The sequence below is a fragment of the Chanos chanos genome, chromosome 10, assembly GCF_902362185.1.
Source record: "Chanos chanos chromosome 10, fChaCha1.1, whole genome shotgun sequence".
Classification (NCBI taxonomy): Eukaryota; Metazoa; Chordata; class Actinopteri; order Gonorynchiformes; family Chanidae; genus Chanos; species Chanos chanos.
Window position 1 is genome coordinate 12,849,838 of NC_044504.1, and position 19,757 is coordinate 12,869,594.

Here is a 19,757-nt window from a genome sequence, read left to right on the forward strand (position 1 = left end):
AGCAGTTGTCTTAATATTCAAGCGTAGTAATCGAGAAATCCTCCCTACAGCATTTTTGTTGCTCCCCACAAATAGCCTTCAAGATGATGGACGCATTGTCAGTAGTGACTCAGCTGCGAGACCTGGCCTCAGAGCCACAAAACCGGGAGACCATTGTGCGAGATCAAGGATGCCTTCCAGGACTTGTACTCTTTCTAGACCACAAAAACCCACAAGTGGTGTTTGCCACACTGCAGGTACAATCCAGTCTTTACCTGAGGTGTCTAGCTGTCTGCAAATGTGGAGGCCAAACCTGAGTACATCGATTTTCCAAATTAAATGACCTTAGCATTCAGGTCTTGATGATCTTTTTTTTTTTTTTTGTAAAAGAGACATTCCCACAAGTATTAACAATGTTAAGTAAGGACACATAAAGTAAAGAAGAGAAAGTTCATCCGTCAGTTTCATTTGCTAATATGCAACGTTTCAGTCATGAATTTTGGAAATATTTCTTTTCTTTAATGGATGTATGCGTGTTCAAGTGTCAGTGTTATATATGTGTGTTAATTGAACAGGGTATTAATACATGTTCCCCTATGCCCAGACACTGCGGTACTTGGCAGAATCACGGCAGAACATTGACACTATGAAGAATGAGCTGGGCATGATGGTGAGCCTAGATAGCCTGAAGGAGAAGTGAGTGACAGAGCAAAGATTTCAGCTGGTCAAATGGATCGTACTGTTGGCTTTGTCTTGATTGCTGTTGTTAATGCTGTCCTTGTTCTAAAGGGAAAATTTAACAGATGACATCACTACCCTTGCAAAAGAAGTGTATGGCATTTTGAATGCTCCGGTGAACGCAGAAGTTTCCAGAACCCCTGAGCGTCGGAGAAAGACAAATAAACCCCAGTTCTTCCTTAACAGCTCCAATAAGAAGGCCAAATCAGTTACCCTTCACATACAGGGTTTAAATGGAACGGTACGTACACAGTCTGTTTGTTTAAATTGTGTGTAAATATTGTCTGTCATAGTCTGAGGGTGTTGAAATAGCTCAGTTTTCAGGACCTGGTGAGTTTGTGTATGTTTAATGTGTCATTAGTTTATTTAAATATGACTAACATGGAAGTGTGTGGTACTGTTGTCATTACAGGATGAGCGGAGTATGTGTGAGGACGCCCTGTTAAAGGTGAAGGGTGTGATTAGCTTTACTTTCCAGATGGCACTGAAGAGATGCACTGTACGCATCCGAGCAGACCTGCCCACGGAGGTACCGCTTCCATTCACTATGTTCCCTAACTTACATAAAATACGGCTATCCATAATCTCTCTTTGAAAATTCAGTCTTGGAAATTTGTACCCAAAATCCACTGTCTGAATTGAGAACTCTCTGTTCTGAATTTGCATCTAAAAAAATTTTCAGCGCTTGCCCATCAAAGCTGTTTAAGTGGCCCGCCAGTCCAGGAACAGGATGTAGGGCTTGCCTCAGTCATGTCTCGTGTGTCCAATTTCTGCAGGGGAGAGAGAACTTTGTCCATGCTCATTGGCATAATCTACAGAGACACTGAAAAGCAGTTTTCTTTGCAGATTTGCATGTAATTGAACATTTACGTTAAACTAGTTATTTCTGAGTCAAGCCTTTGTATTGAACTTGTATTTTTACCTGTTGATAAAGACTCCATTTGAACCATGGTGTGAAGCACGCTGGTATGATAACAAAGCAAAGTGAAAGGCCATTTCTGTTCACCTTTAATGTCTGAGTTTCCTGTTTCTTAATGATGTCAACTCCTTCTCTCCTCCAGAGTCTGGCCACTGCCATCGCTGCCACTAATGTTCTCACAGCTCAGCAAGTTGTGAAAAATGATAGTGGAGAGGAGGTAGGTGTGTGCACGTGCATACGTGTGTGATGCTATTTGTGGCAGAGCATGTAACGTTGACTCTTCATCTCAGAAAAGCAGGGAATTTAGACACTGTCTCTTTTGACTGCAGGTTCTTATCCCACTCAGTACATGTGTCAAAGGCATTGAGGAGAATTCCCTTCTGCCAGAATATCTCCCTGAGGACGAGAGTCCAGAGAAAGAGATGGACCGCGCCATTTCTCGGACAGCCGCTAAAGAGGACGCCGGAGGTAGCTGGCTGAATGCCGCAGCAAGTTTCCTCAGCAAAACATTCTACTGGTGAACGCTGGATCCTTTGCCTGTTCCACAACTCAACCAGTCTAAGCTGGATGCAGCTTTAATTGTAAAATGTTTAAAGAATGATCTGAGGAGTTTCCCAGAGATGCTGCCCCTGCTGAGCGTGTATGTTCATCTACATTACAGGTTTCTTTTCTTATTCTGAAAGCTTAGGTTCTGAGTGATATTTTTACCCCCAAAATTGAAGTTGTTCAGTTGTCAGGGGGCATGACAGCAGAGGCAAATTCACACATCAGTCCTCAGTGTTGTTTTTTTTACTAGTTTACTGTTGTTCTCTGTGTCTTTGTCCTTGTACACGTGGTATTTTCCCGTTAATTGTTGTTCGTCCTTGTAAATATTCATACATGCGCACAGACTGATGAAATTTAAAATAATCCAGAGCTGTCTTGATTCTCACAATAAGGGAATGTCTCAGTCACAATGCATCTGTCTGTTCAGAGATTTTAAACTCTGCATTCCTGAGCAAATAAAGATGATTGTTTATCAATGTGCCATGCAGTTTTTATTTTTTTATACGATGAACATAGTCATGCAATTCAGATAAATACTATTTGAACCAATATATCTATGGCATGTTGTACACACACTTTTAAACAAGCATAGCTTGTTTAAAGCTGGATTCTGGCGAGAGGAGAATGAGACAACATAAGTATGTAGAGCACTGCTGATGAAAATAAGTTTGTATCTCCGGTTCAAATTAACTTAAATATTTCCTCCTCTGAGTTTCTATTGTTTTCACAATAGGTTTGTATTAAATGTTCCCTTGAACCATGATGTAAGTGGAGATAGATAGAAAAACTGGCTTCTAAAATAGATATAAGATCCTCCAAGACTTCATTATATAAGAGCATGTGCCATATGAATGCTTCTTTGTATGCAGGATTTTATCTACAACATAGATACATGCATAGTGTAATAAACTGATGTGTTTTTTGTAGGGAGTCTGACCAAGCTACCAAATGTTAGAAAGAAAAAGAAATTCTGTTGTTCCTTTTGAAGTGCTGAAATCCACAGCATAAACACATACTAGTTGGCTTATTGTGATGATTATATTTTTGCTTACTTTACTGTCTCATGATTACTTAGTGGCTTATTCTGTAAGGTTATCCATTGGGTCCAACAATTTAAACCTAATTCCTGTGAAATATTGCATTTGAAAGCTGCCATAATTGTGTTTAAAAATTCACAGTAAAGTAATGATTCAATATTTAAATTAACAAAGACAAGTAAGGTAGCAATATTATTACATCTTTGGTCAGCAGTAGGATTTTTACAAATATCACCATTCCAATTTTTTGTGTGTGTGCGGACACCCCGTGCCGCCCCCAGCAAGATGCCCATGTCTAAATCCGTCCCTGATTTCCACCCCCCAAAATTACTCAAAATAGAATTTACATTAATCGATATGCTCAGAGTGTTGCTGGAGTGACAAACCGTATAAATCAGAGAGACACACCGGTATTCAAAAATGAAGTTTTAATCGACTGGTTGTTTAAAAATCAGAAGTATGTTCACGGAGAACACAGGGGAAAGATAAAACAGAATGCGGCTCATACACAGTAACTCAGTTCATCTCACCACCTACGCAACAAATAAAGAAAAGAACCGTTCCCTTCAAACAACACAATCAGTTAGGTGCAGGGAAAGTCTCTATAAGGTCCCCGTGGTTTCTGAATTCCATTGCAATTCAAACTTAAATTTGTCCTAAATCTGTCCATCGCTGTCCTCTAATCACGCCTTGAATCCACTCGTGACACACAAAACACAAAACATCGCAATGAAAAATATGATTTTGTAAAGCACTACATTCAAAATGACACTGCTATCATTTGAAAACGAACAAATCCACCTGTCCTGTCCGGGTTGTTTCCTCGCCTTTCGCCCTATGAGCGCTGGGATAGGTTCCAACACCCTCCGCGATAAGCGGCTTAGGTGAGTGAGTGAACGAGCTAATAGGTCGTCTTCCCGCCCTTGGAGATGGAGGTGGGAGTCCCCTGAAAGCCCAAGGTCCACTACCAGACCCAAGGTTTGAAAAGCTGTTTCCGAGATCCAGTGCATTTTTTGAAATGTCCGCGTGCTCTTGGAAGTTCACCTTGCCTCCCAAATAATTTGTATACTACATGCAGGATAAAATAAATCGTGTTCCTGTTATGGCTTGTTTAATTTTTTGTGGATCACAAAATTCACATAGACATGATTAAATTTAATTACATCATTATTCCATGGTAAAGTGTTGTATATTAAAATGCCTGTTGTTTGTAAAATTTTAAGTATATTATAGGTGTTAATTTTGATTTCTATAAATCTGAATTTCACTCAGAGGAAACTAGGGAAATTTTGGAGGAACTTTTATTTTGACACGAGGTGCGACCGACAAAGTCACTGTAACTGGGCACTTTGCGCGCAATATCTGAGGCGAGAATCTGATTCTGGTAAGTCAGTGCAGAGTTTTGACAGTGTGTCTTATCTAATTGTATGTTGACACCTAGGTACGTTATTGTTTAAAATTAGAGAATGCATACGTCGGATATCTTGAAATAATCTCAGAACTAATCTGTTGCAGTGTCAAGAGACCAATGTGAGCATGCTAGCTGAGGAGTATTTTGCTAGCCATTTAGCTGCTAGTTTAGTAACTTAGGGTTTGTTCTGAACATATTCAATTTGGTTGAATTTGTAGGTGACATACGGCACAGTTTACTGGGTTATATATATGCTTTATTAAAAAAATTGTTGTTATGCAATATTTTTAGCTTTCGTTTTCCTTTCTGCCTCACTCGCCTGGCACCTTGGTGATGTTCCAGACTGTTAGTTATACCAAACCAAGACATCTTCGGTATCTTGTATGATACAGCTGTATGACTCACCAAATAAAATGTATTATAAATTTTGGGAGATTTTGTGTAGTACTCTCAAAATATCCACATAAATCCAACATCTAATACTCTGTATGTCATAAAGTTATCGGTGCCGTTACCCGCTGCATCCAACTTAGTAAAACTCGTGTTTGTTTTGAGGGCGAATTTACTCGGCTGTATGTAACTTGTACGCAAATGTGTAAGCGTGATGTATGTTTGTGTGTGTGTGTTTGAGATGTCAAAGAAGAAAAGCAGTCAGGAGACAGAGGAAACGCCCTTACCCGTTGCATCTAACATAGTAAAACGCTTGCTTGTACAAGGGCGAGTTTAACTAGCTTTAATGACTGTTATATCCTCGGCCGTGTATAACTTATACGCAAAATGTGTAAGCGTGCTGTGTGTTTGTGTATGTGTTAGTGATGTCAAAGAGGAAAAGCAGTCATAGGGCAGATGACACGCCCAACAAGAGGGTCCGACCCTCTGGACCCACGAGTCCGGAAAATGAAGAGGACACGGTCTATCCAAGTGTGCCCGGCTCTGAGTTCTACACATCGCACAGTGTGAGTCCTCTCTCTCTCCCTTTCTCTCTCCCGCATACATAGCTGAAGATACACCAGCGCTGTTCTCTGTATATGAAACAGTGTAGACCTTCACTGAATGTTACCTGCTACCTTGTTCACACTTTCGGAAGTCACTCTCTTGTGCTATGTCTGATAAAACTAAAATGATCGAGATAGAAGTATGATAAATTGTTAATTGAATGTGCACAGACCACAGGGGAAGTTGGTATAGTGGAGAGCATTTCCTTGAAGAACTTCATGTGTCATTCTCTGCTGGGACCCTTCAGTTTTGGCCCTAATGTCAACTTTGTTGTTGGAAACAATGGAAGTAAGTTCTCTGCCCTCATCACTCTTATTATTATTATTTTTTTTTCAAACCATGTAATGCACCAGATCAAGAACAATCTCTCGTGCCCTATTCATTTTTTAAAAAAAAGTCAATATTTGCATCATGTAGAATGATAGTGTGTACGTTATTCTTTTGTGAGGAGTCTTTGTATGAGACAGACAATATGAGCATGTGTGGATGTCAGTAGCGCATACATTGGTATGCATGTGCTTAGGTCATATTTGTCTTCTTAAAGTGGTGACATCATTTGTTGGTTTGTGTGTATGTGTGTCTGTCTGTCTCTCTGTGTGCACACACATGTGTTAGGTGGCAAGAGTGCTGTCCTGACTGCTCTCATCGTAGCTCTTGGGGGCAAAGCTCTGGCCACCAACAGAGGCTCCTCACTGAAGGGCTTTGTGAAGGAGGGAGAGAGGTGGTTGTTGTTACGTTTTCTTTTTTTGTAATTCTACTCCATGCAAAACACGAGTCACTCTTCATCCACTTTAGCAAAGATAGAGTGAGATATCCTGAATCTTTTACCGACCTGAACCATTACTTGACCCAAAATCCTTACTGATCTTTCAGATCAGCACCTAGTGCCAGGCTAATTGACTCACCAAGAGAAAATATGTTTTCACATCCCACACAGAAATTTGAGCTCTAGTTTCCCCACTGCTGGTGTCTGTATGGGTCCTTTCTTTAGCTGTGTTTGTCTGTATGGGTTTAGCTCTGCAGACGTATCCATAACTTTAAGGAACAGGGGGCAGGATGCATTCAAGCCCGAGGTCTATGGTCAAGCCATCACCATAGAGCTTCGCATCTCCAGCGAGGGGCTGAGGACATACAAACTGAAAAGCAAGACGGGTAAAGACATGCACACACCCTCACATTTGTAAAACATGGGAAAAAAAACACATATGCGTATTTCACATTAAAACACATACACATTTATTGTGCTGACATACACACATAAACATACTAATTAATTATTTAAGCCTCTGTGTAAACTTGTCTGACTTGAGCCAGTTCAGTTATTGGACCTTAGGTAGTTTAACATGTGAACATAACTCACGGGGGGAGTAATGAGTAGGAATAGGATTGAAATTTCTTGTGATTTGCTGCAAACCGTACTGATTCCAGGTCAGCTTGTGTCAACAAAGAAAGAAGAGCTGGTGTCCATTCTAGATCACTTTAACATCCAGGTACAGTTCTAGGAACTCACCCTCTGACACCTTCCTCAATGAACTGTTTACTATGTTTGCACTCAAACGAACATGCACACACTGTCTTACTCACTCACGTACATGTTCATGCTTGTATTTTCTCAGCGCATATCTTACAGCTCCTCTAATGCATGCATATTTGTGTGCATTCGTGACACTGTTATGAGGATCTATACAGCTGACTCTCTCTCTCTCACTCTCTCTCTCTCTTCTCCTCCTGTTTCAGGTGGATAACCCAGTGTCCATACTCACCCAGGAGATGAGTAAACATTTCCTACACTCTAAAGGGGAAGGAGACAAGTACAAAGTGAGTGTGTGTGTGTGTGTGTCTTTCTCTCTCTCTCTCTCTCTCTACTCTCTCTCTCTATATATACACTGATCTCTCTCTCTCTCCATATATATATATATACACACACACACACACGCTTTATAAGCAACACGGTTTTATGTTTGTGTACTGTGATGGAGCATAATGAGTAACACTGTTTTATCTGTTTAGTTCTTTATGAAGGCGACGCAGTTGGAACAGATGAAAGAAGATTACACTTACATCATGAAGACCAAAACTGTCACTCAAAACACAGTAGAAAAGCATGAGGAGGTACTCACACAGAGGCACACACACTAGCACTGCACAAAGTTTACGACAGTTGGCAGACAGTCAGGAAAGGTTAAGACTCTTAATGTTAGGGTCAAATGTTGGGTAATGTACTTGGTCACTATTTTTAATGTCATATTTTCTCTGAAATGTCTTGAAACTGAAACAAATAATTTGTAGTGGCATCATAATTTTTTCACGTGATTATCTGAAGTGAGCTTTACTGACTTTCTCCAAACACACTTGCACACTCACACACACACAAACACACAGAGCTTGCATGAGTTGAAGCGGAAGTACCAGGAGAAGGAAGAACGCTATAAGAGTTTGGCCTCTCTAGATGAAATGCATCAGAAACTGGATGAGCTGAAAAAGCAGATGGCCTGGGCACTGGTGAGACAATATGCAAATACACATACAACCTCAGAGAGTCACTTAAACACCTACCATCCCCACACATTACCAACACCGCTACACAGTGATAGTCTTCTTTTAATTGTTTTTTTGTTTTTTTTCTGGTGTAACGACTCAACTGAAAAATCACTTCTGCCCAGATTCTTTACAGCAGAGCTGACAGTTTGTCCTGCAGCCTCAGTAACTGAACTACTATGGTTTTCAAATGCACTAAATGAGATGTTCCTTAAGTTCCATAGCCTGGATTTTCAAGTGTCTCAGCTGCGTTGTATTAACTAAGCTAATGTGTGTTTGTGTCAGGTGACTGAGATGGAGCGGGAGATAAAGCCAAAAAGAGAGAGAATTGCTTATGAGGACAAATCCACCAGCAAATACAATGAGAAGATTGAGGAGTGGAAGGTCAGTTTTGTGTGTGTGTGTGTGTGTGTGCCCGGCCATTCTTTGGTTGAGACTGATCTAATATTCCCTACACACAAGACAGTCTCAGTCCAGACTGTTTGTGGTTCCCCGATGGTGGAACAAGCTACCCACTACCATCCGAGCAGGGGCATCCCTCTCTATCTTCAAGAACCTCTTGAAAACCCATCTGTTCCAAGAGCACCTGCTCTCCTAACAACTAACACTTCTAGCCCTCTAACATGCCTTATTCACACCTCAGGTGCTCTTCTGTACCTAATTTCCTCCCTCAATCTTGAGGGAAACTCACACTTACTATTTATTGCTTGCACTTAGCGTCTACTCTCAGGTCTCTCGCTATCCTGGAGCTTGAATTGTTTCCCACTTGTAAGTTGCTTTGGATAAAAGCGTCAGCCAAATAAATGTAATGCAATGTAATTTAATGTAATATTGCAGGAAATATTTGATTTTAGATAGTGTGTAAGACCTGCGACTTGCATATTCCTTTTAATGTTAAGGATTTTTCAAGCTCAGTGACAGAGCTGTTGGAGTGGATGATTTTACAACTTTTCCATGATTCTGTAGCCTCTCAGTACTGTATTGTACCAAATAAATGTTTGTTTATGTAATGTGTGTGTGTGTGTGTGTACAGACAAAGGTGACAGAGGCTGAGAGGAAGTATAAAGAGTTCCACGACCAGTTGGAAAGTGTTACTGAACGCGTGCAAAACCTTAAACCTCAGAGTGATCATCTCAAAGCCCAGGCACAGGAGAGAAGCAAAGCCCTCAAAACAGCTGAGGTACACATACACACACACACACATACACACACACACACACACACACACACACACGCACGCACATGCACACAACTGAACTGGCAAACACCATTGAGACAAAAGCGTTGCTAAAGTTGTGAGACTAACTGTGTGTGCATGGGCGTGCCTGCATCGATGCTCTGTTTGTTTGTTTGTTTGTTTTTGATAGGCTAGCTTTCATCGGCTGAAAACTAATCGGAGAGACCTGGAGAAGGACAAGGAGCAGCTCACCAAACGTATCAGTGAGCTGAAGTACAGGTATACATACCTGCACATCATACCATAACATCTAAAACATCTTAGCATCTTAAAGTACAGATGCACACTCTGTAGAGCACATAGCATAAAAGCATACTAATGTCTACAAACATTTGGAAACACCCACATCCAGTAAGACATCAGCTGCTAAAATGGAGATGCATTTCATATTTCACACATATATATACACAAGTGTGTGTGTGTGTGTGTGTGTGTATACACACACGCACAGACCTATATATATTCAACTCTCCTATATCTCTCTTATATCTCTTGTATTCTACTCATATATCTCTCATATATATCTGTATCTGCCTGCAGCATCAGTCAGATCAGTGCTGCAGACAGTCTGGCCCGGGCAAAGAGGGTGGAACAAGTTCAAACTGAGTTGGACTCCCTGAAGTTCCAGGATTCTACATTAGACCAACAGAGAGAGCAGTTTCATCAAGCCTGCACCACTGCCAAAGACCAGCTGGCCCGGATGAGGTCTGACACACATCCACTCACACAGCACACTTCCAAGCATGCATACACACACACATCACACATCGGCACGCACATCTGCACGTGACTTATCACACATCACACATCCACTCATAAGGAGTTGGACAAACATTTAAAGCTATAAACATATAGACAGCTGGCAATGTTGTGGTCTGCTATTAAATCCAATCTACTCTAAGTTTTGTTTTACTGTTGATTTGACTTCATTTAGTGTACTCTCTCATTTTATATTTTTATTTGCAATGAACTTTTGAATTTGATTAGATTTTTTTTGTATCTCTCTGTCTCTGTCTCTCTTTCTCTCTGTCTCTCTCTAACTCTCTCCCTCTCTCTCTCTCTCTCTCTCTCTCTCTCTCTCTCTCTCTCTGTGTCTCAGACGTGAAGAGCAGGACATGCAGCGCTCTGTGGAGGCAAAGCGGCGTGAGCTGGCTGCTCTGGAGGGGAGTCGTAGCAATCGACTGCGGCGTTTTGGTGAGCAGATGCCAGCGCTGCTGGCGGCAGTGGAGGAAGCTCACCAACGTGGCCAGTTCAGGAGGAAACCCAAAGGACCACTGGGTAAAAAGCTTCTCTTTGTTTGGACAGAAACTACAGTTTGAATTAAACCCTTTAAAACTTACTGTGTCCATCGAATCTTGATTATGAGTTCAAATATTACCTGCTCACAAAAGTAAGTGACATTAACTACTGAAATAAATTTCCGTTCTGTAGAATTAGTTGATTTCATCTGCGATGCAGCTCTCATTGATACACAGTGCGCTTGCTGATATCATCTCTCCATGGTGCGCTGTGGAACGGATGTTTGTCTCATAATAGGTTTCTGTATTACGCTGCGGGATGCAGAGCTGGGCCTGGCTGTAGAGAGCTGTCTGAAGACTCTAATGCTGGCTTTCTGCTGTGACAACCACAAAGACGAGAAAGTCCTACAAGCTCTTATGGGCTGTTTCTATCCCGAAGGAAGAAGACCTCAGATAATTGTTAGCGAGTTCAGCGACACGCTTTATAATATAGGCGGCAGGTATGACCTGTGCGTGTTGGATTTGAAATGTATTTACTGTGTGTTGCTGTATATGAATGTGTGTGTTTTCGTAGCGGTGTTCTTTAGCTGTGTGTGAGGTCAGTTGTGTTGGTCATGATTTCGTCACACAGTCACTATTAGTCATTAACACTGGATTGTGAACGTGGGCTGATCATCTGTATTGTTCTCTCATTTGCTCTTAGAGCTGTCAATCATCCTCGCTATCCAACTGTACTTCAGGCCCTGGAGATTGAAGACCCGGTGGTGGCAAACTGTTTGATTGACATGAGAGGCATTGAGACCATTCTTCTCATTAAGGTTTGTGAGTCTGATCTGTTGCATGTGGATATTGAATGTTGATTGTCTGATGGGATGCGATGCAGAGTTTCTCTGATGTGATTGGTTGCAGAACAAAAGTGAAGCTCGGAAAGTTATGCAGAATGGACCGCCCCCTCGGAACTGCAGAGAGGCATTTACCCGAGAGGGGGACCAGGTCTACACCAACCGCTATTACTCTTCTGACATGCAGAGGGCCCTCTACCTCAGCAAGGATGTGGATGAGGAAATCAGGTGTGTGTGTGTGTGTGTGTTTGCACACGTGAACATGCATTTTCAAGATTAAAAATGAAAAATAGTGTTTTACCTGTGCCTTTTTTTTCTTGACCTCTCTTTATTTCAGTGTTTTTCTGTTCTCTTTCTGTCTAACAGTCTTCATTATATATGAGCAGGATTAGAAACTCCATGTGGTTGAATTGAGCATCAAGCTGAGTTACAAGGGGGAAAAAAATATGAAAATCATCTTTCACTCTCTCTCTCCCGAATTGGTATGCTCCCTCGCTTGTGCGTGTGTGTGTTTGTCTGTGTCTGTGTGCCTGTGTGTGTGCGTGCATTCATGTGTGTGTGTGTGTGTGTGTATGTGTGTGTGTAGACTCACTCAGGCAGCGCTCCAGGATCAGCAGACTCAGCTGCAGACCTTTAGGCAGAACATGCAGCAGCAGACGGAGGACCTGCGCAAGAATGAGATGTTGCTGAAGAGAGCACACGAGGACTGCAAGAAAGCCAAGGTCAGTTCTCTAAGCTTGGCCCTTCACTTTAGGCCAGGCTCTTTAGTCAGAGGTACATCTCTCACCCCTTTCACTTTAGGCCAGGCTCTTTACCAGAGTTACATCTCTCACCCCTTCACTTTAGACCAGGCTCTTTACCAGAGTTATGTCTCTCTCACCCCTTCACTTTAGACCAGGCTCTTTACCAGTGTTACATCTCTCACCCCTTTCACTTTAGGCCAGGCTCTTTACCAGAGTTACATCGCTCACCCCTTCACTTTAGACCAGGCTCTTTACCAGAGTTACATCTTTCACCCCTTTCACTTTAGGCCAGGCTCTTTACCAGAGTTACATCTCTCTCACCCCTTCACTTTAGGCCAGGCTCTTTAGCCAGAGGTATGTCTCTCTCACCCCTTCACTTTAGACCAGGCTCTTTATCAGTGTTACATCTCTCACCCCTTCACTTTAGACCAGGCTCTTTACCAGTGTTACATCTCTCACCCCTTTCACTTTAGGCCAGGCTCTTTACCAGAGTTACATCGCTCACCCCTTCACTTTAGACCAGGCTCTTTACCAGAGTTACATCTTTCACCCCTTTCACTTTAGGCCAGGCTCTTTACCAGAGTTACATCTCTCTCACCCCTTCACTTTAGGCCAGGCTCTTTAGCCAGAGGTATGTCTCTCTCACCCCTTCACTTTAGACCAGGCTCTTTATCAGTGTTACATCTCTCACCCCTTTCACTTTAGGCCAGGCTCTTTACCAGAGTTACATCGCTCACCCCTTCACTTTAGACCAGGCTCTTTACCAGAGTTACATCTCTCACCCCTTTCACTTTAGGCCAGGCTCTTTACCAGAGTTACATCTCTCTCACCCCTTCACTTTAGGCCAGGCTCTTTATCAGTGTTACATCTCTCACCCCTTTCACTTTAGGCCAGGCTCTTTACCAGAGTTACATCGCTCACCCCTTCACTTTAGACCAGGCTCTTTACCAGAGTTACATCTCTCACCCCTTTCACTTTAGGCCAGGCTCTTTACCAGAGTTACATCTCTCTCACCCCTTCACTTTAGGCCAGGCTCTTTAGCCAGAGTTATGTCTCTCTCACCCCTTCACTTTAGACCAGGCTCTTTACCAGTGTTACATCTCTCACCCCTTTCACTTTAGGCCAGGCTCTTTACCAGAGTTACATCGCTCACCCCTTCACTTTAGAGTGCTTGTCTTCCGAAATCTTTGTAGATTATTACACATGAAAAACAACATTTCAGCTTTGTCCTCATCCACAGGTGTAGCGATGTTGTTTCATCTTTTTCAAGCTGTTTCCACAGAAGATATATCATCAGCTTTGCCATGGTCCTCTCTCCATACATTTCCCTCTGTCGTTTTAAGGTTCTGGCTCCTGCATGGGCTGTAGGTGTATAGTCCTGATCTGCCCTGTCTGTCTTAACACATATATGGAAGAGACTGAAGTAGATTGAGTGGAATGTACACACTGTAGCAGAGCGGAAATTTGAAATGAAATTAGAATTTTGTGGGTGGTGCTACAAACCTGGTTTTATAAATAAGGTGAACAGTTATCTGTCAACAGCCCTGCTCTGACTCAGACAGAGTAGCTGATATGAGTGTGTCAGGCAGTGCAGTCAAGCATCATGGTGTATGATGCTTGACTGGACTTGTCATCAGTTTCTACCCACCTACCATGGCCATAATCCGAAACACAAGACATGTGGTTTATCTCTTCAGTACAGGCCATCCGGCCTTTGATGATGCCAGGCTTACAGGTCACAGCGTCACAGTAGTGACCCCTGCGCCTGTTTCTGTCCATATCCTGTAAAACAACATGGCACCGATTCCTGTAGGGTCCCTCCAGTGCAGTTTTCGGTTCATAAAAATTTGAAACAGTGGTACCTCAGAATCAATGTCGGCTGGTTTTGCGCGAGAGAATTCTCGGCCTGGGCCAGATATGGCCGAGAATCCAGCCACACTGTTCGCCGGCTTAAAAAAGAGACAATCAAAATATTCAGAGATGCAGTGTAAGTGTGTTGTAAAAGCTCAAAGAAGCATCCCGGGGTGTGGCTGAAGTCATGTTCACAAAGCATCAATCTTTACAGTAACTTCTCATCAGATTCAGACACTGAATGTGCATTGTCTCAACCTCTTTCGGTTGGGGTGCACCTGCTGGTCTGGCCTTGCAAGCTCCCAAACAATTCTGTAATATACCAAGGTTTCCGTTGAGCCCATATTTTTGATTAAGGTCATCAGAATCTATCACCAATATTTATCTCTCTTCCTTACTAAAATGAATAAAGAACACAAAGAAGGCTCACACCATGTAACCTTGAATGTCTGACCATCTGCACTCTCTGCACAAAGACAAACTCAAACGACCTTTTCTATTCCTCCATTCACAGATCACATTTTTTATAAAAGAAGAGCTTAACACATTTACTTTAATACAAATGGCTATATAGTTATGAATTCTTAATACAAAATTATTATTAATACAAAATGATTATGTTGAGTAACTTACAAAAATGGCTAAATAACTTTTACAATGTTTTCATAAAACAAAGGAACATTTTATTCCTCCAACAGTTTACTTTTGTTTTACTGGAGGGCACTAAATCCTCCCTGATGACTTAGCCATTTTTCATCCTGCTTACCTTGTCTGAGAGAAAAAAAGATGATTGTAATTATGTCATGTAGATTCATGCTCATAGCACCTCTGACTGTTTGGTTGAATCAGGGCAGTGTGTGTGTTAGCACACTTACAGAGTTGTTTCTCACAGGACAGCATGTGCAAACTCAAGCTGGAAATGAACGAGTTACAGAATGTGGAGGAGCCGCAATCAGAGGACCTACGGCTTCTGGTAACACACACACACACACACACACACACAACGATCACCAAAACTCACACACAGGGTCCCTAGTAATATACACACGTGCATAACACAGAATAACATCAAGAACATCATTTATTTAGCTTTCCTAGCACATATGTATGTTTCTAAACTTAGTCAAAGGACCCACACCCACTGCCAATTCATGGATTCACACACAAAACTTATAAAATGCTCATTTTGCTCTTTCTTTCTCTCTCTCTCTCTCTCAGGAGGAGGAGTTGGAGGAATTAGGCGGCAAGCTGGGTGTTTCTGGGAAGGAGTGTGACGCGGCGCGACGGCAGGTGGCAGAACTGGACAAGGCCTTTGATGAAGCAGAGCTTCAGTACCGGCAGCACAAAGATGCCATGAGCAGAATTGCCGAGGAGGCGGAGCCTATAAAGGTTGGAAGCAAGTTGAGATTTCTGTGCAGTCAGGATAAAGGTCCATTGCATCGGACTTTATAATTTACCAAACCAACAGTCATAATTATATTAACTTGTTGCCAGTTCATGTTTTCACTGTAGTGTCACATAATACCAAAAATGTTGTATTCTACTGGATCATATCATCATATATTACATCCTACTGATATAGGTTTATACTTACCATTTCACTTTTTGAGTTCTACACTCCTTAGAGACAAAGTGCCACGTAAAAAACAAATGAAAAAGAGTTGGCCCTACAGCATAGTACTCCAGATCTTATATATATATATGTGTGTGTCCGTGTGTGTCCACTGTGCAGGAAGAACTGAGTAAGAGTGATCAGGAGGTAGAGAGGAGTAAGCATCATAGGAAACACTATGAAGAGAAACGGAAAGTTCACATTAACCAGTTAGAGAATCTGAAGAAAAACCTGGAGACAGAGGAGCAGAAGCTGAAGGTAAATGGCACATATAAACCCACACACAGTCTGGAGTAGCTGCAGTTATATTAGACACTATACATTTTTCATTTATGTGAAGGCACCAGCCTTCCCACAGATGAGAGATTCAGTGTTGAGAATGAAGTGCCTTTGAAGAGACATGACTGAGACTGAATGCTTTCTGGCCTGTGTTGATGTGTTTGATTCCAGTGTCTGAGATTGTGAAATACACCCGTTAAACTTGTCTAATTTAATCTGCCTTTCAGACCAGAACAAGTTCATTATAGTTGAAAGCCAACCAGCAAATCATTTTTTTCCATACATATTTAGTGGTGAAAAATAGCACATGGACTTGAATAGATCTCAGGATTGTAAATCTAGTGGTGAGTAGTCTAAAGTATTTTGTCAGCGTGTAAATGGTCTCCGTCATGAGGAAGCTGTTTTATTTATTGTGTTTGTTTTGACAGGAATCGATAGCCAAAGCCTCAGAGTTATGTCCGGAGCGCCTGGATGTGAGGAGAACTGCCAAGAGTCTGGACAGCGAGATCAGCCGTCTGAAACACAAGATCAGCACACAGCAAGATCAGCAGGGAGACAGAGACACCATCATCAGGTCTGTGGACACAAGGCTGGAAGAGCTCCTGTGACAGGCCGAAACATTTCAGCATAGTTACGCTAATCAAAACATGTGTAACTCTTTAAAACTTTCATGCCGTTAATTAGTTGCATTTTCTTCTTTGATTTTGGCACAGATATTGTGTGTCTTTAAGTACTCACATTCATTGCTTATTTGATTTCTCTCTTTAATCTGACTCGCAATTATAGTACTGCTGAAAGTCTGAATCCATAACCCACCAGTTAATAGGCTGTTTCCCCAAACTCTGTAACCAGATTGTTGCAAGTTCCAAAATGACTCGACCGTTTCCCGTGGCGTATTTATATTGGTTAGCAGCTATGACAGCCAGTCAGGCAGTTTCTCTGATGTATGGATAAGGACAGCAAGTAAAATAAATTTGAATTTTTGTGCTATCCATGGCTGAGTTATGGCGTTTTTAAATAAACCCGTGGTGAACCTTTATAGCCCACATCATTTTGTTTTGAGGTTGGAATTTGGGTGAAGGATTGATTTGGGTTTTGTACAAATGTCTAAGATCTGGGCAGAGGTTACTGGAGTTAGCCAGAGTTGACCTCTTGGTTTTAAGTATGATTTGAATTGACTACTGTGTCACAGGATTTGAGTTGAATGGACCATATGTTAGAGTGATTGTACTGAGTTTAATGTGTCTTATGGGTTTGTACTGAGTTTGATGTGTCTTATGGGTTTGTACTGAGTTTAATGTGTCTTATGGGTTTGTACTGAGTATATTGTGTATTATGGGTTTGTACTGAGTTTAATGTGTCCTATAGGTTTGTACTGAATTGGTTGTGTTGAGTAGGCTGAAGGATTGTTGAGCTGACTGTGATTGAGGATTTGACTGAAGTAGTATCTGTGTCAGTTAACCTGATTTTTTTTTTTTTTTTTTTTATGATGGACTCTTCAGGCAGTACCAGGAGGCCAAGGAGAGCTACAACAACGTAGCACGACAGCTCAAGAGCCTGAAACGCTTCATACAGCTACTGAGCAACATCATGGATAAAAGACACAAGGTCTTCACAGAATTGCGAATGTATGTACAGTATCTCCAGCAGGACCGCTAATGATGTTCCCTGTCAGGACAGACAGGCTGGTCTCAGCACTGGGGTTAGAGGCTGAATACTGTACTGAACTGAAAATTTATGGTTGATTCCAGTTCAGTATATTGAAACTGGACTGGAGTTGGTCTTCACCCTGGTTTTGAGAATGTAGGATTGGAATAGCAGGAAACAGAGAAATTCAGAGAAATGCCACAACAAAGTGTTTATTAATAAAGATGAATTTATTATCCCAACTCTGCTGTACACTGATACTAATACTGCTGTAATGTGTACAACACAGTTTTTCTCTCAAAACGTGCTCCTGAAGGTGATACATATGAGTTCATTTTATAAAAAGAATTAAAATCGTGTGTGTGTATGTTTGTGTTTGTGATTCAGGTATCTCTCGGTACGCTGTAAATATTACTTTGACTCCATGCTGTCACAGAGAGGATATATGGGGAAGATGATCTTTGACCACAAGAACGAGACCCTTTCCATCTCAGTAAGTATGTGCTTCATCTTTATCTCACTTTCTCTCTCTCTCTCTCTCCCTCTCTCTCTCCCCCTCTCTCTCTCTCGCTCGCTCGCTCGCTCGCGCGCGCACACACACACATACACAAAGAGTCACTGACTTTGTCTTTCTCATTATGTCAGGTGCAGCCTGGAGAAGGGGATAAGGCCTCTCTGAGTGATATGCGTTCTCTTTCGGGAGGAGAGCGTTCCTTTTCTACAGTCTGTTTCATCCTGTCTCTCTGGGCCATCGCTGAAGCTCCTTTCCGCTGCCTGGATGAGTTTGATGTCTACATGGTAAACCCAGTCTTCTAAGTACCTGTAATCAACATTAGCAACAATGGTGAATAATGTCTATAAACTGTGTGTATATGTGTGTGTGTCTGCTCTAAGGACATGGTAAACCGCAGGATATCCATGGACATGATGCTGAAGATCGCCTCTAGTCAGCGCTACAGACAGTTCATCTTCCTCACACCACAGAGCATGAGGTATGGATCTACATTCAAATGAGTTAAAGGCATTTGCTTGTTACAGCTCAGCAGAGTGTAGGTAGTCTAACATTAGCTGTTACAGCTCAGCGGACTGTAGGTAGTCTAACATTAGCTGTTACAGCTCAGTGGACTGTAGGTAGTCTAACATTAGCTGTTACAGCTCAGCGGACTGTAGGTAGTCTAACATTAGCTGTTACAGCTCAGTGGACTGTCGACAATGTAACATTACCTGTTATAGCTCAGTGGACTGTCTTCCTTTACAGTATCAGGCCTGGTGGTGCTGTCCTTGACAAATGTCCTGATGGTTGGTCCCTTGAGTTTGCACATTTATGTCTGAATGACCTGAACATCTCTTTCTCTCTTGCTCTCTCTCTCTTTCTCTCTTTCCTTCTTTCTTTCTTTCTTTCTTTCTTTCTTTCTTTCTTTCTTTTTCTTCCTCCAGTTCTCTCCCAGTCAATAAACTGATTCGAATACTGCGCCTGAAAGACCCAGACCGTGGTCAGACCGCTCTACCGTTTGGGCTGAGAAACCAAGAAGAACAGGATTAAGGAAAGATCACTCTTCACCCCATCAGACCAGATTAAACCAGATTGTACTGAGCTGGACTGAAGAGGGTCACATATTATTCTAGTCTGGACTAGATTAAAACTGGACTGAAGAGGGTCACATATTATTCTAGTCTGGACTAGATTAAAACTGGACTAAAGAGGGTCACATATTATTCTAGTCTGGACTAGATTAAAACTGGACTGAAGAGGGTCGCATATTATTCTAGTCCGGACTAGAGCAGATTTCAGAGAAGACCCTTCAGCGCTGGTCCAGAATCCGATGAACAAAACCCTCTGAGAAAAATTTACTCATTACAGATTCTCTGTGATCCCTGCCAGCTTTATCAAACTTTTGTTCTTAAGAAGAAAATTGTTCATGTTTTCATATAGAAAAAAAAGGAAAATGTATTTGGGGTTATTTAAAGGAGCTTTAATAATTGCAGCATTGTTCATGTTGTAATGTGTTCTTACCTGAGAAATAAATTGTTTTATTGTTTGTGTTTAGTTTAATAGTTAGTGTACAATTCCTGTGCATTCATGGTGCTGAGGGGAAAAAATGGACAATTCCTACCCATGAGGCAATCCCTACCCATCCACTGCC

General features: G+C 41.8%; 2 protein-coding genes across 2 annotated transcripts; both read left to right on the plus strand.

The window, feature by feature from the left end:
• The first annotated feature begins 83 nt into the window (after positions 1-83).
• Positions 84-2,157, plus strand: armc1l (armadillo repeat containing 1, like). The gene is made up of 6 exons (XM_030787160.1): positions 84-236; positions 584-675; positions 769-958; positions 1,130-1,246; positions 1,779-1,853; positions 1,966-2,157. Exons 1-6 carry the CDS (start codon positions 84-86, stop codon positions 2,155-2,157), a joined length of 819 nt encoding a protein of 272 aa, XP_030643020.1.
• Positions 2,158-5,445: 3,288 nt separating this feature from the next.
• On the plus strand, positions 5,446-19,476 carry si:dkey-119f1.1 (Structural maintenance of chromosomes protein 6-like). The gene is made up of 26 exons (XM_030787362.1): positions 5,446-5,586; positions 5,797-5,914; positions 6,242-6,347; positions 6,642-6,778; positions 7,055-7,116; positions 7,364-7,444; positions 7,637-7,738; positions 8,009-8,128; positions 8,450-8,548; positions 9,198-9,344; positions 9,532-9,620; positions 9,942-10,106; positions 10,501-10,679; positions 10,938-11,139; positions 11,343-11,457; positions 11,549-11,709; positions 12,068-12,203; positions 14,968-15,048; positions 15,294-15,464; positions 15,808-15,945; positions 16,395-16,540; positions 17,469-17,594; positions 18,001-18,106; positions 18,259-18,411; positions 18,508-18,605; positions 19,051-19,476. The coding sequence occupies exons 1-26, from the start codon at positions 5,446-5,448 to the stop codon at positions 19,154-19,156; spliced, it is 3,285 nt and encodes a 1,094-aa protein (XP_030643222.1). The 3' UTR covers positions 19,157-19,476.
• The last annotated feature ends 281 nt before the right edge of the window (positions 19,477-19,757 follow it).

Excerpts from the sequence above, each read along its gene's own strand:
- si:dkey-119f1.1 (XM_030787362.1), top strand. The coding sequence starts at position 5,446 with ATGTCAAAGAGGAAAAGCAGTCATAGGGCAGATGACACGCCCAACAAG. Across the intron at positions 5,587-5,796 it reads AGTTCTACACATCGCACAGT|ACCACAGGGGAAGTTGGTAT; the intron begins GTGAGTCCTCTC and ends GAATGTGCACAG. Across the intron at positions 15,946-16,394 it reads CAGAGGAGCAGAAGCTGAAG|GAATCGATAGCCAAAGCCTC; the intron begins GTAAATGGCACA and ends TTGTTTTGACAG.
- armc1l (XM_030787160.1), top strand. The coding sequence starts at position 84 with ATGATGGACGCATTGTCAGTAGTGACTCAGCTGCGAGACCTGGCCTCA. Across the intron at positions 237-583 it reads TGGTGTTTGCCACACTGCAG|ACACTGCGGTACTTGGCAGA; the intron begins GTACAATCCAGT and ends CCCTATGCCCAG. Across the intron at positions 959-1,129 it reads TACAGGGTTTAAATGGAACG|GATGAGCGGAGTATGTGTGA; the intron begins GTACGTACACAG and ends TTGTCATTACAG.